Source organism: Esox lucius, chromosome 12 (assembly GCF_011004845.1).
Source record: "Esox lucius isolate fEsoLuc1 chromosome 12, fEsoLuc1.pri, whole genome shotgun sequence".
In the NCBI taxonomy this organism is placed as follows: Eukaryota; Metazoa; Chordata; class Actinopteri; order Esociformes; family Esocidae; genus Esox; species Esox lucius.
The window spans coordinates 25,174,056-25,198,742 of record NC_047580.1 but is presented as its reverse complement, the minus strand read 5'-3'; the positions used below and the strand labels follow the sequence as shown (position 1 = coordinate 25,198,742).

Genomic DNA, 24,687 nt, shown 5'->3' with positions numbered 1-24,687 from the left:
CCTGTACGTTATTATGAAAGATATTGCATTAGGCTTCCAGGGCCCGTTCAAGAACTACAAGTTATATGCAAGGCTCATGTGATCTGGATGTTTACACTGAACACACATAGGGAGGCCATGTCACAAGTTATTTCTGTTTATGGAAGGAGAGGTTCGGTGGGCCTACATGCTTTAAGCCAATGTAGCTTTTTATAAAAAAAAATGTGTTATCTTGAATAAAATGTGCATGGAGAGTGTGATATTGAATAATATTTTTGAGTGTGTGTTTTTGTGTAAGAAAGCAAAAATGTGTATATTATTTTGTGTGTGTGTGTGTGTCCATACAAAGAGGGGGTCGTTGATCGTGCTGCTCTGTTTTTCCTCCCCTCGGCACCCTCTCTGTTGCCATGGAGAGACAGTTCTTTGCTCCCATAGGAGGAGAAATTAACACCATTTTTAACTGGCCTGGGGGCCTCCCCCCTGTGTAAGAGAGAGTCTGAGCTCTGCTCCAGATCTCAACACACACACACACACACACACACACACACACACTGCCTAACACTGCCTCAGAGTTAAATATTATTACTACTCTCTGCTATTGGTTTTATGCTGTAGCGTGACCAAGATTTAACAAACTACAAAAGAACAAAAATACTAAAAGTATGTCATTATTATCTGGATATAACACAGCAGACAAGATGGAGGAGGTCATTGTAGTAGTTTGGGATGATTCGTTTACAGGGTGGTGAGTGGAACATCAACAGAGCACAGAGTGCCTGGACAGCTGAGGCAAAGGATCAGGTATTGAGAATGTCACATTCTCTATTATTTAATGATCATCATTGGAGAAAGAGAGGCTGAAAGAAGGGTAGGAGAGGGAGTGGCAAGGAAGAGGAGTGAGCGGGAGACATAATGTGGATTTAATGAAGGGGTTTTATGTACTGAGGGACCGGGAGAAGTAGAGAAAGAATTGGAAAAGAAAGAGCAAAATTCAAGGAGTTAGGCCAGCAGAAAGAGAGGCTTTTAAAAAGATGCACACGGATCTTGTTGTATGTCTTTTTCACCCTAGTCCCTTAGCCTCCCTTCCCCAGCCCAGTCCCCCTTCCCTAGTAAGGACATGAGGGATTTCCCATTTATGCCTCCATTAACTCACTGATGGGTCGCTGATGGGTTAACCAGGGGGAGACGGGACTTCTAAAAGGTGACCCGTTGTCGCTTCGCCGATGAGATAACCTGAGTCATGAACACTGTTGACAGAGCCATCCTTTACCTCAGCTGGCCCACTTCGCCGTCTCTCTGCCACCATCACAGCTGGAGCACTGCTACTGTTTGCGCGGTGTTCCGCTTATTAAAAACGTCACACTGTGGATGTGATTTACAGACAGTTCTGCTGTCTCAGTGGTGAGGGCAGTGCTCATGAGGATTTACAGCTGTCCAACCTGATGTTCTGACGGCCGGAGAGCTTTGGTGCGTTTTCTGTCCCTCCTCCGATGAGGATGAATTGGCCTTTCATTTGAGATGTTTGCCGTGGTTTCTCTCTTCCCCTCAGTATTGGCCTGTCCGTGTGACCCAGCTGCCTCCAGACCTGCCGCTCCGTCAGTGTGCAGGACCGTTCCTCCTCTGCTCGCCCCTCTCCCCTCAGTGGCTCGCTCTCTGCTCGTGTATGTGACTGCCGGGGGGGGCGGGGGGGGGGGGGCAGGGCCGTTTCAACCCCTCCAGTCTCCTAGCAACAGGGCTGTTTGGAGCGGGACAGGGAGAGGAGAGAGAGAGGAGGGGATGGGGTGTGTGCTGTGGCTTGTGAGAGCAAAGTCCTGTGGGATTAGAAAGATGGAGAGAAGGAGAAAAGGGAAGAAGGAGAGAGGGAGAGGGTGAGAAGAAAGGGAGAGAGAGTTAGAATTTAGTGTTGATAGGTTTATGTGGTGATGGTGATTAGGGCTGCTGACATGTCTTCCTCCTTATATAAAATTCTGTGATGCTGATGAGACCACATATTTACAGAATCATTCAACAGCTGGCCTCCCTTCTGAGATGCAACGCAACGCAAACTATGCTGAATAAACAGACACAGCATTTAACAAGACAAACATGACCACGGGCACACTCGCTAACACGCTAATACAGACACCCAGTATGAACACGTGTTCCAACCACGACTTGAGTTGTGCATATGTTTCACATGAAAGAGTTTATCTGTTTATCTTCACTAGCAGTCTGCAACGCTTCAGATGGATCCAAAATCTTTTGACAAGACCGATGGCCAGATTGACTCTGGGTTGCTTCCTGCCAAGGGTGATGTAGTCATGTGGCTGTACCACAAACAACTGAAATATCAGGCATAGAAAGGCAATAACAGCTATAGGAAACTTGGTTAGTGAGAGATGCTGTGTTGCAGTGTCGGAGGACAGTGGCAGATGTAACACCGGTAGATTTCGTCCAGTACGGCAACGTCCCGTATTGAATTACTTTTCTACAGAATATGCTGAAAATAAAGGACCTGTTCACTGTTTTTGTCCCGAACAACGTCCAATGAGAATTACACCTTTCGGGGTCGACGATGATTAGCATTGTTAGTGTTATTATTTCATTATTATTAGGCTATTACATCTGGAACATGCTCACGGGGGGGAGAGTGGAGAAAGGGAGAGCGAGAAAGAAAAAAGAAGAGAGAGAAAGGGAGGGAGACGGAGCGAGAGGAGAGAAAGAGAGAGAGGAGAGAATGCTTGATAAGAGAGAGAGAGAGAGAGAGAGAGAGAGAGAGAGGAGAGAAAGAGGGAGAGAGGAGAGAAAGAGGGAGAGGGGCCGGATTAAAACAAACCCGCTCTGTGAGCTGGTTTTAGTTGCCATGGCAACGATCATTACCTTGCACTTGGGAGAGAAGGAGCAGGGAGGTGGGGAGGAAAGAATGAATGGGACAGAGGAACGAAGGAAGAGAGGGACAGTTACTGCTGGAAGAAAGAAATGTCAAATAGGAGAAGCAGGACAGAGCTGAGGACAGATGAAAAAAGAGACTCCTCAGTGAGGGCAGGGATAACTTCCTGAACTCGGAGACCCACCTAGAACACATCCCCTGACATCCCACAGCTTGGCACAAAGCACTGATTTTGGAACCTACATTTTTTACTGTGTGCCAAAGACATGCATAGCATCCTTCCAATATTTTGTTGAAGTGCCCTTGGCATCTACTCAAGGATATACACAATTCACAAAAACCTCAGTTCACATATATTTATGTGTCCATGAAACAACACACCAGATTAAAAAGAACACCCACCACAAGCGGTTCTATGGATAATAAATAAAAAAAAAGGGACAAATGAAAGAAGAAATTTTTTTTTTATTCTGAACGGGCTGGGAGAGAAAAAGCACTGTGGTTACCAGGTAAAGACAGGAAGCCCGTGTGGTTGGTAGATTACTAAAAAGCAAGGCCGTTGCCCTTGCAATGTGAGTTCCAACTGAGTGTCACATGATCCTCTGCCCTGCACACCTGCCCGAGAGAGAGATTGTGGCAGTTTCTATGGTGACGGGGTCAGTGGCACGGGAAGCAGGGTGGCTGCTGGGGGTTAGCTGTAGGAGGAGATCTCTGTGTTGTACAGTGTTGGACGAGAGGTGCAGTTATTTATAAACACTGACCGTGGGGATGAGGTGGTGCTGGTGGTGCCCCTTCCTGTGACACCCCAGACATCTCTCACTCTCTCTCTCTCTCTCTGGAGTGCAGCCATATCAGAGGGTGTGTGACACAGACAGACTGTGAAGGGGTGAAGAAGCTCTGCTAAGGGGATGACCAGAGCACCAGAGTACACCAGCCCCAGCAGTTCTCTGGTTATTGTGTGTGTGTGTGTGTGTGTGTGTGTGTACATACATGTGTGTATGATGATACCCAGAGCCAGAAGGAGCAACCTGGGCCATTGACATCTGGCAGGAAACACTATTAGGCTAGCCCCAGACAGACAGACAGGCAGACAGGCTATCAGCCTGTAAACCTGGGAGTTCAGCACACAGGTACGGTAACACTGGACATCTCAGTACAGCTGATTCTGGTTTGATTTGTCCTGGACCCTGCCTGAGCTGCTCTCTGTTCTCCTCTCCAGTGTGCTGATCCACATCGCTCTGCTGACTCATACTCACTGTTCTAAATTCTTGAATAAGAAAACCATCTTGTTAACATTCCCAATATAAGCCCTGCATTCGCCAATAGCCTCAGGAGTCGGGAGTTTTTCAGATTTCCGTGACTGTTATGTTTCAGATATCCGTTTCTATATAAAACGGATGCACACATATACACACACACACACACAGACACAGACACAAACACACAAGCCGGGGTACTGAATCCTTCTCTCTGTTTTCCAGTGTGCTGATGCAGGCTCGGCCCAGGACAGTTCGTCCCTGAAGAGGGTAGCAGTTGTGGAGGATTTCTTCGATATCATCTATGCCATGCATGTGGAGATGGGTGCAGACCCTGGCAGAGCACCTAAACATGCTGGCCAGAAGAAGACTTACAAAGCGGTAAGACTGGCGGCGCGCCAAAAGAAACGATCAATCGGTAGTCGTGCTAGATCAGTTGAATTATCAGTCCAGTTAACGAATCCACAAAGCAACTTGACCTCCAAAAATGTTTTAAGTACAAATTACTTCATGGGACAAATATACAGAAGTTTCTGACAGATTATTAAAAAAACTATTACAATGAAATGTGTTTATTGGTTCTTTAAATTTTGATAAGGTTCACTGTAATGAATTAAAGATTATTTGTCCATGTGACAATATAAATGTCACACTGATTGTGTCATTAAAGGCGAGTTTGTCAGGAAATTCTGATGAAAGTAATTGTTTCACCCAAAATACAGGTGAATGTTTCTTTCTCGCTCGATACAAAAACTCTGCTTTGGACCATAATAAAACCTTCTCCCGTTCTCTTAGAAACAGCCACATAAACAGACATTTTATAGTTTGGCTTATTCATAGCATCAATAGTTACTAAGGCAACAATGCATCCTTTACAGGAGACAAAAGTCTCCAGTAGTTCAACAAACCCCCACCAGCAGCACTTGCCTTCCTAGATTAAACAGTTGCATAGTGTGACTGTCTGGGTCTGCGGGGTGGGGGGCGGGGGGGGGGTCTGTGCCTGTGTTGGGAGACAGTTTTTTTTGGGGATCATGGCTGTTACTTTCCCCGGGGACCAGGGCCATCTCTCCCTCTCGCCCTTGCCCCGTAGAGAGGTCCTGTCACGTCTCATAGCGTGTACCCTTTTGAGAAGGCACAGAGCGCCATTGGGGCAGCGCCATAATATGAAGCTGTCACTGTGGCCTTCTGGGAAGTGCAGATTCCTCTGGGTGGCCTTTCCTTCTCCGTTGCCTCTGGGAGAGGGGAGAGGGGGGTGACGTGAAGGTCGCCTTGCTTCGCCGGGAAACGCCAGGGGGGGCAGAGAGGCAGAGATAAACAGGGAAAGGAGACAGAGCGTGAGAGAGGGAGAGATAGTGGAATATACATGTTCGCTGCACCTGAGAGAGTAGAGGAGAGAAGGCCCCTGCTCCGGCTCCAGCCTGGTATATCAAAACAGAAATAAGTACACAGTTGAGTCAAAGTGTCAGGGCTTTGGCAGCAGACAGGAGGGGAAAGAGAGAGATTCTTGGAAAAGGACTGTATGATTCCCTTCTTCCTCACTATGCCAAGCCCAGATGCTGCATTAACGGTCATTGATTCCAGGCGTTAATACCGGTTAATGGGTTTCTCTCTTCCTGCACTGACCTGTGCACACTGACCTTTCCCCTGGCACAGATAGCAGAGACGTACGCCTTCCTACCCAGGGAGGCAGTGACACGTTTCCTAATGAGCTGTGGAGAGTGTCAGAAGCGGATGCACATCAATCCCAGCACCGCAGAGTTCAAAGGTAACCAAGTCCCCAGTCAGGCTACCAGTATTTACTGACTTATTAAAGCCTTATAAATAAATACTTTTTTGAATATAATATGTATCTGAATAACAACAAAGGCAAAGACTTATAATGCACTGCTGAAAGAGGCATAACCTTCTACTACTTTGACTGACTGCTAACACATGTTTAGCTCCATTTTCAATGGGCTTCTCACACTTTACTCAATGTACCGTGTGGTTAAAATATATCATAGGTCTTTGTGTATGTTTAGTCAGCCAATTAAAGGTGTGGACTTTGGAAGCAGAGTCCATCATTATGCCAAATGATGTAACAAAGACCCAAGAGTCCGAAATAATGAAAGAGATGTTTCAAGTGAAGGAGAATGGGGTCCCTCTAGTGGTTACAGTGAGGTAGACAGACAGCTTCTTGTAGGGTAGTTCACTGCTTTATAATAAGAACGGCAGATCTTATGGGCCACAGTGCCTACTAACCTTTTACTTGTCATTATTGCCTTTCAGTCAGAGACTGTTTCATCAGATCCGATGCATGGTCTCTCTTGTGAATCAAAACCATTGGCCTGTGCCTGGTTGTTGAATAACTTAAATGGCTTACAGGATAACTGGACAAGCTCTAAGATAGGCCTATAGGTGTTAGTTTTGAGCCATGAGCGTTTCATTCATTTACAGTGGTACAAAACGCACCATAGCTTGGTTTACTTCATTTTGTCTTGAAAGTCATACTCTGCATTTGTTTCTACGCTCATCGCAGAGAATGATCGACCAACATCCCTTGTCCCGGACCTCATTGACTATAATATGCCCCTGACTGCCACCTACCTGAAACAGATGAAACTACAGTGCATGACTGCCAATGAGCGGGTAAGATATTTAGTGTTTTTGTCGGTGTTTGAGTGACAGTTTGTGTTGTTAACCTTTCCTCACCTTTTGAGAACTTGAGAGGCCTATCCACAGCTTAGACCAGGGGTAACACCTGATTCGGGCTTTCGGAGCTCTAGCCGCGGATGTTTTTTGTTCCGCCCGGAGTGTTTAGCGAGCTCAATACCGCGTCTGGGATGGTGTAATCAAACGCGCGCTACGAGAACCCGGCCCCCCAGTTCCGCTCAGCACGTGACGATCAGCCAGAGCCGGGAGTGTTTTGCAAGTCTGGTGCAATCATGGAAAAGACAGGAAAACCCTCTGGAACCTGAGAAAACACTAAACTGCAATGCATTTAACAAATACAGTCCCAGACTCATGTTATCATACTTCTAGAGTTCCAACCAGGCATGAAAAAAATATGCTACGTAAAAAAATCGATTGATAAAGAATTAAGCCAAAAAAGCAGGGGAGGCTATTTGGTATGACACTATGTACAATGACATCAGAGGCAACGCTCCGCCTCTCCTACGCTGGACTTCAACACATCAGCTCCGTATTCTATAGTGAAATCACCGGACGGATATTGTTGAAGAAGAGAGGGAGGTGTATTATTTCGTTTTTCTTTTATTGAGGTAAAGATAACAATATGCCTAGGTAAGTCATATTCCCCGCCCTTAAGCCCTTTTTAACGTGTTTTTTACTCATAAATATTAACGCGTCTACAATAAATATATCTGTTTTCAATACTGTCTACGCGATTCAATGAAGACTTCACGCACTAAACCCGTTTGACAGATGTAGTGATGCATCTGGCGGTTTGTTCCGTTTTGCGTGGATGACATTGTCAGCAGGGCATGGTAGCCTATGTGGTCCAACTCATGATATGTCATGATATCACTTTTCCTGGCTATCGTTTCGAAATGGCATGGCGTTAATTATGTGTGAAGTGGTAGATTATTTGTGCTCGGATATAATGATGGAGAGAAAATATAAAACTGCATCAGATGGGAGAGTTCTTGTAAATATAACTTCTATTGTGAGGGTCATTGTTTTCCAAACGCTTTTGGAAGTTTGGTATTATGCACCGAATATGGTAGCCAATTTTATTATATCCTTTGGTTCTGCGGACAATGCATGTGTCTCCAACTGCGTCTAGGGACAGTCTCCCTCCCCCAATATGTCCCCCTCCCTCCCCCAATATGTCCCTGCACCCCCCCAACTCCCACTCTCTCTATATGTCTCTGCCACTCTCCCTCCCTCTCTTGCCCCTGAATTTATTTCTCCATCTGTCTTTGCTCCCCTCTTCTCACTCTTTATTAGGCCATGCTTCACTGGGTACCTAATAGAGCAGTCAGTAAGAGCCTTAGTCCTTTCGACACTGCTCAAGCCTCAGAAGGCTGCTTTCCCAGGAGGATTGGAGTTCAATGCTTAGTTCTTACTGTACAGTTTGTGTGGGGCTCAAGCCAGCTGCTTCTCATATGTTCTTTGCATGTTTTCTATTTAGAAGTGTTAGAAAGTGTATTCATAAATATCCTATCTCCATCTGAAACACGCCTAACATGCAAGCATACAGACCAGGTCTGGTTGTAAGTAAACACCACCATCTTTCTCATCAATTCTACAAGAGGGCCAGAGGCGTGATGAATGTTAGCAACAATAAGAACACTGAGATTTCAACAGTGAGACATGGTCAAATATGCAGCCATTATAGCTGTTCATTCTGCTGAGTAATGCATTTAGAGTTGTCCCACCTGTTGGTAGAGCATATAGCCAGGTCCAGTTAAACAATGCCATAATAATCAACAACACCACTCATGTCAATGTTCAGTTGTAATTATCGATGTACACCAAATGTGTGTGTGTGTGAGTTTGTGTGTTTTGTTGTTTCATTCCTCAAGCAGCTAACCCCCTTTAGTCCTCTCCTTTCTGTGTTCCGCTACACTGAGCATGTTTGGGGATTCTACTTCCACAGTTAAAAATAGCAATGCTTCAAGACACATTATTTAACAGGGAGATTTCCCCCCCTCTTTGTTACCTTCCACAGTGGTGTCCACAATGTCAGGAGAAAATGGCATTTCCTAAACTAGGACTGAGTGTGCCTGGTGCCTTCACTGTCATTGTAATGTACTCTCATTATGTAACGAGCCTCACACCACACCCATCTGAAAATGCACCTACATGCCAATACTCATACAGGAATGGCTGTATTCAGAAGTGCAAGATCTCTACAGTATGGATCAACTAATAGAAGACAGAAGACAAGCGGTCTACTCTCAGTTATCCCCTTCTGCAGGCAAAAGCGCTTGACATTTGTTTACATGTTTAAATATGCATTGTACATCATTCTGATACAAATATTTTCTGCCATGTTTGAAATGTTATAGGTGACATCAGCCATAAACAATAATGTTCAAGGGGACTATTACAAATTCTCTTTCTGGTGGTACCTTCAAAAGAGCTTGTTGGATAGAGAATAATGTCATACTTATTTATTCAACTGTGCCCATATGTATATGCTAAAAAGTTTTTATATATTCAAACATTTTCCATTCAGTGGAAAACAATTTTGACAGCCGCTGCTATTTTATAAGTATTTCACACACATACTAAATTGAGATGAAACGGCATGAGCATTTCCTATCACGGTTATCGTGACCAGAATTATCACAGTTATCAGTTTTATCGTGGTATTGTTAAAATGTGCTGGAAATGTTAAAGTACTGATACATAGACTGAAATCATTTCATCAGGTTTCATATTGAAAACAAACACATTTTAAAAAGCAGAAATATGCACTTTATGTGTGCAAAACATTAAAATAATAACATTAACATTAAAGATGGCACTATGTGCCCATGAGAGGTAAAAGTTTCCCTAATGCAGGTTTTAATGAACAGAACATTAAGTTAGCAAATCAAATGTGTGTATAAAAGCAACACAAGTGAAGCATTGTGCAAGTAGAAACAATACAACCATATGTAAACAAATGCAATGTGCAGGTGTTGACATGGAAATAACAACACAAATGATGTAAACAAATCAAATGAACAGCACTGATTGTACATCCATTCTTTCCTTCAGGATGAAATAAGGTGCTTCTGGCTGAACGTCCTGTATGTACGCATCTTTGTTCACTTGAGATTCAAACGTAGAAACGTCAGCATACAGACTTTGTCTGGTTTAACATACCTAGCATTTGGTATAAAGTAATGGGTGGTGGTCACGATGACTGTGATGTGAAGTGTTTTTGAAGCAATATTATCTTTGCATCTTCTGCTGACAGGGTGACCATCTTTGGTTAAGTTTCCCTCAGCACTCTTGTAAAACCCAAAATAGGACTACACCTCAGATTTGGTCCTCCTAAAAGGCAGAAAAATCACCAGAGCGCTTGATGCTAGACACGGTTTTAATGCTAGTTTACATTTGAAATGGTAATACTATCCGTCTGGAATTGTACTAACCGTTTAGTCCCTAATACTGAATGGTTACTCATGTGAAAACAGTGTATATGATTTCCCTACTGTTGTCTCCAGCTCTGAGAAATCTCTTCAGCAGCCCATTGAGTCGTCCACAAGGACAAAATTGTTCATTCTGAAATATCTCAGTCCTCCTGTTTTTCTCTCCCCGCAGGACGACAGTTCGGTGAGCAGTGAGGACATGGATATGGCTGAACCCACGTGGATCTCAGTTGAGCGTCCGCCTGTACCTGCCCTCAGTCCGCCCAACGGGGAGAGAGTACACAGCCCACAGACGGCACTCAAAGAGGAGGATGGTAAGACACTGGCCTTGGGTTGAGCTGAACACTGCATCAAAATAAACTCAGCGTTCAGATGTTGCCCGTATGGTTTAGCCGGCATTTGCTACAGGTGAGAGCGGTGCAATGCTTGCATTGTCAGCGCCCTCGGGGCAGTAGGAATGTCTAAACCTGGAAAAGTACAACTATTAAGACCAAAATATACATATTGGGATGAAAGTAGAATGTTATGCTGAGCTATTTTACTGAATATCTGTTTCACGTGGGCTGTTGTAAACAGGAGGGTTATGTCATAAACACGGTGGGGTGAATGAGAAAATATAAAATGCCAGATAATACGTATAAACAAGGCTGGATCAAGGCACCTGATGAATGACGGTAAATTATGTTGGCCCGGAAGCCTGGAGAACAGTCAGACACCCCCCAGACACCCTCACGAGCAGCCTGGTGATGCTACCTGTCCAGAGGCTCAAAATAGTTCTCCTGTCAAACGTCTTGACGGCCCATGACGCATTTCGACAGTGGTCTGAGGTTGAAGAGGCGTTGCTGCGTGTGGGTGTGTTGGGAATATCAGGTCCCCTGGGATGTTCACAACACGGACCTCGATGGCCGTGACCCTCACCACTTCAGCCCTGTTGATGATGATGATGATAGGAACACGCTCCAACCCTGGTTCCCGTAGTCCATTAACCCACGGGGGTTCTAATCGAGATACGTACCAAATGTCCTATAATCATTGCGCGTTGATGTTATGGAGAGAGGTGATCTGGAATTGGGATGTACATTAAGCAGGCATGGAAGAGCCCTATACTACTGGTATAGCAGAGGGAGCGGATCAAGCTTGTGCTGATATTAATGTCATGTGCTTATCCATCCACATTACACTCCATGTGGGGTGATTCACTACCTTTACCTCAGTTGGCCCTTATGCCCGGGGCGGGCTTCCACCTACCAAACAGTCAGTTAGCGTTACTGTCCCAGGGGCCTCCACCCTCCCCATCTTATCCCCTACCCACATCTTGCCCCCCCTCCTCACCACCCTCCCCTCTTAGCCCCTACCCACATCATGTCCCCGCTCCTTCTCTCCATGCCTCCCCCCAATCAAATTTCCATCGTGACCGAAACCTACTCTGCACCCCTAATTTGTTTGACCGTTGACCCCAGTACCCTCCATTTCCTGTACCAACACACTGGCAACGCAACACACAGTTTGTCAGCCCCTCCCCAAACACATATATACAGTAACAGAGTGGTAGCCAAGGGTAGAAGAAAACAAACACACATACATTTACTACTTAAATATAATGTACACAGTGCATACTCAAAACTAAATGTACAGTCAACAGACATTTTAATTTAAATCAACTGCAGCTAATTAACTCCTTGAAGTCTCTCTTCCTGTCCCCCTGAAAGATGATGACTCCTCTGAGAGTGGGAGTGCCAATGGGCTGCCGGCCCTGACCCCTCCGGATGCGATGGTTGTGAGCAGTGTCCCTCCAGACGTTGTGCCTCCTTACAGGGAGGTGACTGAGAATGGTGTGATAGCTCCCCTGGACTTCAGCACCACCACCTCCTCATCGTCCTCCTCAGAGGACCAGCAACCGGTCAATTTAACCGAAAGACTGCTGCCTGTGGGGAGTCCTGTTGGGACGACCTACACAGCTGATCCAACCAGGAAGTACCTCGGGAAACCTGACTACGGCAGCAAGGTAAGGACAAAAAGGCGTTACAATAGAGCTTTGTGGCCACAGCCATACCACATTTATTATTCCAGCTTCCATCCTTACCTGTAAGGGTAGTAACAGGGTGTGTGTGTGTTTACAGTCTCCTCAGTATAGTTCAGGAAGCTATGACTCGGTGAAGACAGAACTGAGCATGAGCGCAGAGGACCTGACTTCTGGGCGTGCTCAGATACTCGACGATGACGATGATGAGCACGACGACCACGATGACGGTGACAAAATCACTGACTCTGAAGGCATGGACCCGGAGAGGCTGAAGGCCTTTAATGTAGGAGTCTCACCGCTGCTTTCTTCAGTGCAGACACAGAGGGTCAAATATCTTAGCAGTTAGTGCTAAGGTGTCAAGTTAGCGATTTACCAAAATAATATAAATGTCAAGAGTTAAAATGTTAAATCCCTCCTTGCCTCCTCTCCCTTTTATGCTCTGCCTCCCTGGCTACTCACCCACGTCTGTCTCCTCCCTCGCCCCCTCTGGCTGTACCCTCTCAGATGTTTGTGCGTCTGTTTGTGGATGAGAACCTGGACCGCATGGTGCCCATCTCCAAGCAGCCCAAGGAGAAGATCCAGGCCATCATCGAGTCGTGCAGCCGACAGTTTCCAGAGTTCCAGGAGCGTTCACGCAAGCGCATCCGCACCTACCTCAAATCCTGTCGCCGTATGAAGAAGAGCGGTTTTGAGGTAGGCGCCTTCTGTTCCCTCGCCATAATCCCTTCATAGCGTCCCTCTCCATGGGTAGATGGGAGGTTGATTATCTCACGAAAGAAGTAAAATATTCCTTTTTGCTTGGCCTGGGAGGGGCTGGATTTGTGTTTTTTATATTTTCACAATCGTGTTTCCTTGCACATGCATAAATATGACTAAATCTACTCACGCATCAGTGGTATGATCCCTCCCTTACCACTCTGTGTGTTTCTGTCAGACGCGGCCCACCCCCCCACACCTCACGTCTGCCATGGCTGAGAACATTTTGGCTGCTGCTTGTGAAAGTGAGACTCGCAACGCTGCCAAGAGGATGCGACTAGATGTCTATCAAGGCCCTGTGAGTGTGTTGGTGTGTTTACAGCATGTTTGCGATTTTGTTCATTCGTTTTGTTTCGAAGTGTTCATTTGTGTGATTTTTTTTCCATGACAGTAGATTAAGTGCAATTTCTTTGGGTATGTGTACAAAAAAAAGCCCTCATCAACAGTATGCGTATGCAGCCTAGTCAGATACCGTATGTATCTTGCTAACACTGTAAAATGTCTTTCCACTGTGTTGTTCTTTCTGTTAGTACAGTGTAGCAACTAATGTGACTACCCTTCTAGGAGGAACCGGCTACTGTTGATAAGAACGGCTCCAGGGACCCGACCTCTGTGACCCCCTCAGGCTTCTCCCTAGCTGCCTCAGCCTATTCCCAGTCCCAGTCCCAGGACTCAGTCTACACTAATGGCACCAACGGAGGCCTCAACTACAGCTTCCGCAGCTACGGGGCAATCAGCAACAACCTGCCGACCACCGGTGCCGCCACACAAACCAATGGTATTTAGCCTTTACCCAGTTCCTAGGTGCCCACATCCATATTTACTGTGTGTGTGTATTTATCTGTCTATAACTGCTGTATGTTATTACCGCCCCGTTTCCAAAATAGTTGGGACTGTGTAAAATGCAAATAAAAGTGCAATGATGTGCAAATCATTTAATCCCTATATTTAATTGAAAATAATACAAAGACGACATATCGAATGTTGAAACTGAGACATGTTATTGTTTTTAGAAAAATATATGCCACTTTTTTATTTGACGCCAGCAACACATTTAAAAAAGGTTTGGACAGGGGCATGTTTACTACTGTGTTTCATCACCTCTTTTAACAATACTCCGTAAGCGTTTGGGAACTGAGGAGACTGATTGCTATGGTTTTGAAAATGAAAAGTTTTCTCATTCTTGCTTGATATAGGATTGCAGCTGCAAAACAGTTCGGAGTCTCCTTTGTCGTATTTTTTGTTTCATAATGCGGCAGATATTTTCAAGGGGGGACAGGTCTGGACTGCAGGCAGGCCAGTTTAGCACCCAGACACTTTTACTACGGAGCCATGCTGTTGTGATATGTGCAGAATGTGGTTTGGCATTGTCTTGCTGAAATAAGCAAGTCCTTCCCTGAAAAAGATGTGGTCTGGATGGCCGCATATGTTTCTCCAAAAGCTGTATATATCGTCCAGCATTAATGGTGCCTTCACAGATGTGCACGGCACCCATGTCATGTGCACTAATGCACCTCCATACCATCATGGATGTTGGCTTTTTAACTCTTTAGTCCAGAGGACGCGGCATTCATGATTCCCAAAAACTATTTTAAATTTTGATTTGTCAGACCACGTGACAGTTTTCCACTTTGCCTCAGTCCATCTTAAATGTGCTCAGGCCCAGAGAAGGCGGCGGCAGTTCTGGATCTTGTTTATATGTGGTTTCTTCTTTGCATGGTAGAGTTTTAACTTGTATTTGTGGATGCAGCGACGTACTGTGTTCCAGTGGCAGGCCGTGCATTTTACAACTAGGCCTTCAGCACCATTTTACGTAATTAAACTGCATTCTAATAACGTCACCAAAACACTGTAGGGCTACATGCTATTGACATTTGGCGTAACCACCCCAATATTCACAGTGACGGTAACCTTTATCGAGTGGAATAAACTGATTTGACACTAGGCTCAACACCTATGAGACTTACAATATATTAAATGACATGACATGAATACACAGTGACTGAAACCATCCAGAATGTCCCAGTATAACGCAGTATGACAGGATGCTGCATCACACACAGCCATCGCGTAGCCCAAACCAATGTCCTCACCAAATAAACAAGAACAAACTCACAACAACCAGTCACATTTACTCATACGACCAAGAAGCAAGCAAAAATGCAAGGAGTATACAATCAGGATCCAACAGGCTTCCCCAGAGATTCCAGCCAAGCTGCTGGACCTAAACGCACATGTATGCCACCACGCACACTCAAAGGCACCGCCAGCTGGGCCGCTGAATCTGAACATGCTTCACACCAGCAGCAACGATCTAAAGCAAGCAATAATAATAAATAGCTATTAACAGGCCCGGTGCCAGGATTAAGTTTGTCTGTTTATCGATGTCCATCCTGCTGTGTTTCAGTCCTAAATACAACTGAATACAAAAAACACTAAGCCCCTTAAGACCCCTCATGGCACCGGCCCTGCTAGTAAAAATCCATAAAAATCCATCATACTTACCAAAGCTGCTTATTGTTTGAAGACAAATTCAATGCTCCTTTCTTTTTTGAAAAAGACTTCTTTTTTTGTAAATTTGCCACCAAATCAATTTCTTCCCCTCCATCTGCCATTCTGACAAAAGTAAAAATCAAAACAAAAAATCTAAAGCACTACAGGTAAAAATATAAAGTTTCAAACAACAAAGATAATGCTAGGTCAAGTGTCAGCTAGTTTTGGTCAGTTAGTTAACTGCCACTCCTATCAGCAACTCAAAATGCTGAAGGCTTCGGTGTGTCAAAGTAAAACGCCCAACATGGAAAACTCGAAATCTCATTGGTTTATTAATATGACACTCAACAACATGGTCCCTTCAGTAGCAGAGGGGATTCACTAAAAATTCTGAAAGCCTCCTGTTTACCCCGAGACAGCACAGGTGAAAAATCTGATTGGATAAAAGCTTTAATTCATATGAGCTGCACGAGAAGCAGCACAACTGAGGGAGAGAGTCGCATTGAAATTTATTTGAAGGCCTTGCTCGCCTTGACAGCCCACCACTGTTGTGTTCAATTTTCTGAAGGGTTCCTGAGTCCATGCAGTGATGTCCGCTACGGAATCGTATCTGTTTTCAATGCAGTGCTGCCTGAGGGCCCGAAGATCACGGCCATCCAATATTGGTTTTCAGCCTTGTCCCTTACATACAGAGATTTCTCCAGATTCTCTGAATCTTTTAATGATATTACAGTTGTGCTCATAAGTTTGCATATCCTGGCAGAAATTGTGAAATTTTGCCATTGATTTTCAAAATGACTGATCATGCAAAAAAATAAGTATTTTATTTAAGGATAGTGATCATATGAAGCAATTTATTATCACATAGTTTTTGGCTCCTTTTGAAATTATAGTGATAGCAGAAATCACCCAAATGGCCCTGATCAAAAGTTTACATACCCTTGAATGTTTGGTCTTGTTACAGACACACAAGGTGACACACACTGGTGTAAATGGCAATTAATGGTGAATTTCCCACACCTGTGGCTTTTTAAATTGCAATTAGTGTTTGTGTATAAACAGTCAGTGTGTTTGTTAGCACTCATTTAGATGCACTGAGCAGGCTAGATACTGAGCCATGGGGAGCAGAAAAGAGCTGTCAAAAGACCTGCGTAACAAGGTAGTGGAACTTTATAAAGATGGAAAAGGATATAACAAGATATCCAAAGTTTTGCAAATGCCAGTCAGTACTGTTCAATCACTTATTAAGAAGTGGAAAATTCTGGGATCTCTTGATACCAAGCCAAGGTCAGGTAGACCAAGAAAGATTTTAGCCAAAACTGCCAGAAGAATTGTTTGGGATACAAAGAAAAATCCACTGGTAACCTCAGGAGAAATACAGGCTGCTCTGGAAAAGACAGTGTGGTTGTTTCAAGGAGCACAATACGACGATACTTAAACAAAAATTAGCTATATTGTGAAATTACCAAAAAGAAGCCTTTACTGTGCCAATGCCACAAAAAAGCCTGGTTACATGCCCGACAACACCTTGACACGCCTCATAGTTTCTGGCACACTGTGATGAGACCGAAATAGAGCTTTATGGTCACAACCATAAGCGCTATGTTTGGAGAAGGGTCAACAAGGCTTATAGGGAACAGAATACCATCCCCACTGTGAAGCATGGTGGTGGCTCACTGATGTTTTGGGGGGGTGTGAGCTCTAAAGGCATGGTGAATCTTGTGAAAATGTATGGCAAGATGAATGCAGCATGTTATCAGAAAATACTGGCAGACAATTTGCATTCTTCAGCACAAAAGCTGCACATGGGACGCTCTTGGGATTTCCAGCACAACCATGACCCTAAGGACAAGGCTGTGTTGACCCTCCAGTGGTTACAGCAGAAAAAGGTGAGGGTTCTGGAGTGGCCATCACAGTTTCCTGACCTTATATCATCGAGCCACTCTGGGGAGATCTTAAACATGCGGTTCATGCAAGACGACCAAAGACTTTGCATGACCTGGAGGCATTTTGCCAAGACGAATTGGTAGCTATACCACATGCAAGAACTTGGGGCCTCATAGACAACTATTACAAAAGATTGCAATCTGTGATGGATGCTAAAGGGGGCAATAAACAGTATTAAGAACTAAGGGTATGCAAACTTTTGAACAAGGGTCATCATTTTTTATAATTTTTTTGCCATGTTTTGTTTTATGATTCTGCCATTCTGTTATGACCTACAGTTGAATGTGAATCCCGTAAGAAATAAAAGATGTGTTTTGCCTGCTCACTCATGTTTTCTTTACAAATGGTACATGTATCACCAATTCTCCAAGGGTATGCAAACTTTGAGCACAACTGATGATGAGATCCCTAAACTCTTTGCAATTTTATGTTGAGAAACGTTATTCTTATATTGTTGCACAATTTGCCTGCGCAGTCTTTCACTAAGTGGTAAACCCCTCCCCATCTTTACTTCTGAAAGAGCATCCTCTCTGGGATGCTCTTTTTATACCCAATCATGTTACTTACCTGTTGCCAATTGACTTAATTAGTTGTGAGATGTTCCACAAGGTTTCTTTGCATTACACAACTTTTTCATTCTTTTGTTGCCTGTCCCAGTTTTTTTGAAACTTGTTACTGGCAACAAATTCAAATTGGGCATATACTGTTCAAGAAACAAGAACATTTCTCAGATTCAACATTTGCCATATTGTCTTTGTACTGTATTGTATTGAATATAGGGTATGTATGATTTGCACATCTTTGCATTCTGTTTTTCTTTACATTTTACACAGCATCCCAACTTTTTGGGAAACGGGGTTGTATGATTAATCTAAACCAATGCTTCTCAGTTCTGACATTGGGGACTCAAAGTCACTGGTTAGGGGGATGGAATAAAAACCAGCCAGAGTCCACAGATTCCTTGTTGGGAACCACTGTTAACTGCCCATAACATCTCTCTGCAGGTCCCACTGATCTCAGTATGAAGTCTGTGGCTCCCACCTCCTCGTCCTCCTCTTGCTCCAATAGTCACGGAGGTGGGGGTGGGGGCGGAGCGTCTGCTCAGCTTAGCCCCCCTGAGGTGACAGCGGTGCGGCAGCTTATCGCTGGGTACAGAGAGTCTGCCGCCTTCCTGCTCCGTTCCGCGGACGAGCTGGAGAACCTGATCCTACAGCAGAACTGAACCGGAACCAGGCCAGATCTTGCTGAACCATGCCGTGCCAACACTCGTTTCCACAGGCTGTTTGCTCTGTCCACTCCCCCTCTCAGTCACACACAGTCAGACAGGCACATCAATCCTGAGCTACACTGAGCAAAAGAAAGTCACGAAGTGTAGGAGTAGTTCTGCATTGCACAACTGGGCCAGATACAGTATGGAGGTGGTAGATGAAGTATGGTACATCGTCACAGTTTACGTCAGAGGTAAGAAACAGTGAATAGATATACGCAATATTTCAGTTCACACTGCCCCGTTAGCTTTTGTTGTTCTCATCACAAACCAACTAGTCACCTTCTTCATCTATACCGCCTCAAGCACATTTTTAATGGATTTCTTTTCAAAACTCTGAGGAGGTATTTGTCAAAAATGGATTGCTGCTACAAATTTGACCTTCTGCCATTGGTCTGTTAACCTCAACGGTGGTTTTTAAAGTTTGATGGTTTGGGTATGGAAAGTGGAGTCATATAAAATCATAGCTGTAGGATAAAGCAATGTCATGTTTCCTAATGTACGGTTTTTCAAAACAAGGTGCAATATGGAAGAATATTGTTAAATGTGCATGGATTGATATGCCACTAGGCAAGTCAGGCCAATGTCCACAGGACTCAGTGCAAAATGAGGTCTTCTAAGCGTGAGGTCTCCTCTCAACGAGATGAGCTAACTGGGAAAACATTCCATAGAGAAGGCAGATTTACCACAAACCTCCCGTACGTTATGAGGCTCCAATGGAAGCAGAAACGTTAGTTGTCAATCAGGAATCTGCTGTGTGAATGGAACACAAAGAAAATGGATACCATAGCAGCGTTGTAGCTTCATTGTTGTCTGTCCTAAATGCTGCTCTTCTTTATCTTTGACCATATCTGAGGCCCTCTCATTGACCGCAACCAGTCAGATATGTGAATAGGACACAGTACCTGATGTAGAATGATATGAGGCTTGAGGTCACTGAGGTCTTTGAAAGTCACTTGAGCCAATTAAATAGTCTAACTGATCCGAGCGTTTTATAACATTTTGTATTGATTTAAGTCAGTCAGACATTAACAGCACATGGTTGTGCCATGAACTTTGTCTCATGAACATCACATGGCTGTCTCATGGAAATGTAAGGTGAATGCACTGCACTCCTTGTAAGTAATGTTGGCTTGCTCAAGAAAAATATCACACCAAATCCTCTTCACCTTAACTCCCATTTCTCACCCATCTTGCCTACCTTATCAACTCAAAATCCAATATGAAAAACGTCACAAAAAAAAGCAAAAGACAATCTTGAATATGTGTGATGGCGCAGTTTACTCTCACAATTCCTTGCTATGGTGTGTTCATTATGTGAGGGCAGCACAGAGTACCGTAACCACACCCAGAGCACATGGCCTCTCTGAACAGACAAGGAGCAGCCAGTCAACACTAAGCGTTCATACAGAAGTGTGTTGCAAAAAAACGATTTCTCTACTTTTGGTATTGTTGTTGAACGTTGGCATTACTGAATGTTGTTCATTATTTCTGTTGGTTGTGTGGAGTGAAGTGGAGTGGCCCTTTCAAAGCTCTTTTGTACAACGTTAGCATTGTATAAGTACGTTTTCTCTGTACGCTTAAACATTCCAAACAGACAAAAAAAAATATTTTAAGCAGTCAACCTGGTCAGCACCTTAGATTTGTCAGATAACTCATATCAGAGAGAAATATATTTGTGTCATTTAAAATAAATTATTGATGTCAGTAGCACATATGTTTAATACACTTCTGTGATGAACATTCCAAGTACAGGTCAGTCTGTCAAAAACAACACGCAGAAATGATTCTGTTATTAATGAATGGTCACATCCATGACACAATTGGACTGCTTTATAATATTTAAAATGTTCTTATAATCTATTGCAAGTTTGGAAGCACTTTACAGCTCAGGATATATATAAAAAAACAAAGGTACATGTTTGTAACCAGACATTGCTACAGAGCACCCCTACTTGATTGAAATATTTGACACATTTATTCACATGCTTCACAATAGTATGGTGGTGTATATGATGAGAGCTGTGAGTGAGGGGTTTACTTTTCAGTTTGAATGTCTGTATCTATTTAACTGTAGAATATTTGGGTCCACTGACTCCTAATCGTCATGGATACTTTGATGTGGAACGCAAATGCACACTCCTAAAATGCACAGGATTGGGTTATAAATTACATGGCAAGGCTCAAGCAAGAATCAGCCAATCAAAAAAATAATAATACTTCCATTTAAAAATGTTGCTAGCAACACAAGTGCTGCTTTAAATGCTCATATTTTGACCACATCAGACATTTTATTTGAGCCAGACTAGTCAGGCTTTACAAACTGTCATTTTGAAACGACATCATGGGGGCTCAGGCTTGAGTACACATTTGAATGTAGGAGAAATGTTAATTAGGATGGACTCCTCTGGGTAGACTTCATCAATCAACTTGATGGCTACCTTGGGATCTGTCCCTTACTTTCCAAATGTCTTCAGTGTCTCCTCCACCTCCACCTGGCCCTTGTCTACATTTGGCCAGCCATAATTTCCAGCAGCCATCAGCAAACTGACATCGACACTTCATTATATTATTGATGCAGAGTTGACCCTGAATTCAGTTAGGCTTTTTAATGCATCTCTTTGCTTTCTGTCCAAAAAAGGGGAGAGAGAACTTCTTAATTTCTCTTAAGAATACAGTTATTGTAACCAATGAAACACAACCATTTGTTGGCACATTTTATTACAGTGGGATTCCTCTTTGCATTTGGCAGGACAATGTAATGTATAGATGTTTGATTAAAAAAAAACTGAGCGTAAAAGCCCTAGTAGCTTGTGGATTGCTGATGTGGTCAGATATATGTATAACTGTACAAAGGGTTGTAAAAGAAACATTTTCAAACCTAAATCTGTGGGGTACAGCACTGTTCCAGAAAAATCTATGTTGTTTCAACCCTTGCCTGTTTTAACCTATCAGTTGGTGGTGCTCTGTAAAACGTATATTGTTCTTGATATTCTTTCATTTGTTACTTCTCCTGCACTGGCCAGAGACTGCAGTTCTGTGCAGGGGGTTGTAATGTACTGTATACCAATGTGAAGCTTTGTATTTTTTCCTTCTGGTTTTTTGGACTCAGTGAAAGTGTGATGTTTACATGTACAGATTTTTCAAAATACTTTTACTTTTCGTCCGTGTTATTTTCTCACCCTGCCCCGCCTGTTTCTAATTCTTCAGACATTTCTTTAGTGCATTGCATCAAGTGCAGACAGATGTGACTGCTTTGAAAGGTGGTCAGGTCAGATGACATTGACATGGTCAACGTTGGTCTTGACTGAGACAGCCAGGTTGGGTGGTCTCTGGTGATGGCTGATAGATTCAGGCCCTATAGGGATCCTGGAGTGAGAGGAAGCGTCACGCAAGTTCAAAGTGCACCATGAATTGCCTACCTCTGAGATTTATCAGTAGCATAATGGTACACAGATCCCTATTGAAGGATTGCAGATAATCCAGCTGTTGTTTCCCTTCTGAATAGCCCTCATGCTAATACGCCCCGTGGCAAGTGCTGCCAAATGGGTTCATTAGCATGAACTCAATCACTGAGCAACGTAAAACAATTAAACAATAGAATGTGTCTGTACACTAGTTAAAACAGCACAACAGCCACTCCATGGTTGCTGTAAGGTACACTTTGACCTCTCGTAACTGCTCCTCAGCGATGCGATGTAAAAGCCATTCCCCTCTCCTGGTCCTCAAGGGGGAACACAAGAACCTCAGGAAACGCTTAATCTCTGAGTTTATTTTTTATCCATTATGGTCTTTACTTGTGACAGTAAAGTCAATCTACCTATTACCATGACATTTATATGAAACGTTTATCATTGTTTTGTACATTTATCATTGTGATTTAAAAGTGGAGCTTTTCCAGTACATGTGACTGAATATTTAGATTTTTTTGAAAAGTGTTTATAGGTATAAATATTTATTAATATATGTGAAGCGACCTAAAAGACAAAAGAAAAGGCAGAAAATTGTCATTTGTTTGTTTCATGCAAAGCCGCCCAGACGGGATATTCTTTGCCTCTTACATATCACAAATGATAATGAAATGTTTGTTTTGAAATAGCGCTTTTTCAGTGTAATGTCAACGCTAAGGTAAAAAAATGTTGGTTACCAACAGAAGTATTGCAAGGCTCTCTTCTGAGATGTCAGTAACTGAATAAAACAGTGCGATGAGCTATCACACCGAAACCTGACTACTTGGATTGCTTTCTTTGTGGTGATTGGGGGTGGAAATCAGAAAATGCAGTTTGGAGTAACCTTGTGGATAGATGGGCTCCACAAACTCATTGTTACCTTTGGGAGGCCTTCAGTCTCTGTACAGAAAAGTGCTGTATGACCAGGATACAGCTCCGCTAGTACATACCTCATTATTAATGTCACTATACCAACTGCTGCAACTCCTAAATGTGCCTATATTCACTGTCTCCAACACAGTTAAAGAAATTAGTCATATGCTGTCACAGTTGTGCTGTTATTTTACTGATATTCACAGTTTTTATTTTATTGAAAGATATGGGCAGCACAGGATTGTTTAAACAAAAATGCAAATGTGTTATCTTTCCGTTTTCACATTTTGAAGTATAAATAGGAAGTAAGGAACAAGACAAAATGAAACAAAACACAAACACAATGAGAGAAATAAATGTATCCCTCAAGAAAGGTTTTGGAAGCCCTGCACTTTTCTGCAAATGTCTGCAGTGATAGCCTAAATCCACATGAGATCAGCAATGAGACTGAAAGCAGCAGTATACAGATGAACTTTAGAAATACACCAATATCAGCCACGCGGGAGCAGTGTAGGACCATGGCTGACAGTGACGACACTGACTGCAAGATCTTTTTATGAGCTTCACAGAAGTTCGAAGAGTTCTGTCTATTAGCGTTGTCATGAGAATAAGTAATATCAGCAATATTTTCAAACACCGCACTTCATTTAAATTTGTATGTGCCATCCTCATGCAAGCCTCTTCAGTTCTTATACCTTTTCTGATAAACGCACTAGATAATTTGACAAAATATCATGGTACCTGGCTACTGTAGAGGGTATGACCTAATAGGTTACTTGTTCTTGGCTGCCTAGATTTATTTATGTCTGGCCTGGATCAAAAGACAAAATCTATTTTGCAATCAGGGTACAGAAATGTACAGAGGATCAAGTTGGAGAGAGAGCTTGTCCCTGGCATCTACTGCCTATGTACCAGAAGAACAGACTGGGTTTCTGTCTCAGGTTTCACAAGCACTGAAGCTCAGCGGTGTTGCATTATAAAAGCAACATAACAATAACTAATGCATTACAAACCTATTCCTATAGCATAGCATTATTTACATTACAAGCTTGACATTCTCCAATTCATGTTTTACATCATAATGTTTCAGAATTGACCAGAAACTCGTAAGTGGTCTGCTGTTTAATTATTTAGAACTGCCAAATGACCTCGGTTGTTGTTGTTGAGTCAAAACGACTCTGAGCTTATCAGTCATGAGAGAGGAACACCAGGGAACTCTGAGTTTACTTTGGAAGTTCCCATTAGGACATGTGTACAGTCTGAAAGCTCAATAATAGGTTTGCAGTGTACACTTTCTCTCTGACTTACAGGTAACAGGTGTTCCCCCTGCTACAGTTAGTGATTTAAACAGTGGTCCTTTCAACTCATCCTATGCATTGTTCACTGGCCTACTGTTTTCAATGAATGTTAGCCCTGGCTTTGCTTTTTCCTCTAGCTTGATGACCACATCCCAGTTCAAACATTGCCTCCACCACAACCCTAACACCTACGCAACTAGGGTGATATTAACACTGTTATGAATTCCGTGTGACCTAAATGTTCTGAATGATTCGGAGTTCCCTCACCCACTCCTTCATAGCCCACCTCCACCTCCAAGCTCTGCTTCTTATGTGAAAGTGTGCAGAGGAAGCATGTCAGCTCAGTGAATTAAGTAGGTCAAAGCTAGCTCTAACTCAGCCAGGCAGCTGC

At 43.4% G+C, this 24,687-nt stretch overlaps 1 protein-coding gene across 1 annotated transcript in view; it reads left to right on the top strand.

Moving 5' to 3' along the window:
• The window catches only part of nol4la (nucleolar protein 4-like a), a 28,114-nt gene extending 5,209 nt beyond the window's left edge, over nucleotides 1–22,905 (top strand). Inside the window, exons 2-11 of the mRNA XM_010890628.5 lie at nucleotides 4,330–4,485; nucleotides 5,758–5,869; nucleotides 6,623–6,732; nucleotides 10,363–10,504; nucleotides 11,900–12,195; nucleotides 12,311–12,496; nucleotides 12,718–12,906; nucleotides 13,148–13,267; nucleotides 13,534–13,747; nucleotides 18,414–22,905. Coding sequence (XP_010888930.1) covers nucleotides 4,330–4,485; nucleotides 5,758–5,869; nucleotides 6,623–6,732; nucleotides 10,363–10,504; nucleotides 11,900–12,195; nucleotides 12,311–12,496; nucleotides 12,718–12,906; nucleotides 13,148–13,267; nucleotides 13,534–13,747; nucleotides 18,414–18,631 — 1,743 coding nt within the window. The 3' untranslated portion in view covers nucleotides 18,632–22,905. The remainder of the gene's footprint in view (nucleotides 1–4,329; nucleotides 4,486–5,757; nucleotides 5,870–6,622; nucleotides 6,733–10,362; nucleotides 10,505–11,899; nucleotides 12,196–12,310; nucleotides 12,497–12,717; nucleotides 12,907–13,147; nucleotides 13,268–13,533; nucleotides 13,748–18,413) is intronic.
• Nucleotides 22,906–24,687: the final 1,782 nt, after the last annotated feature.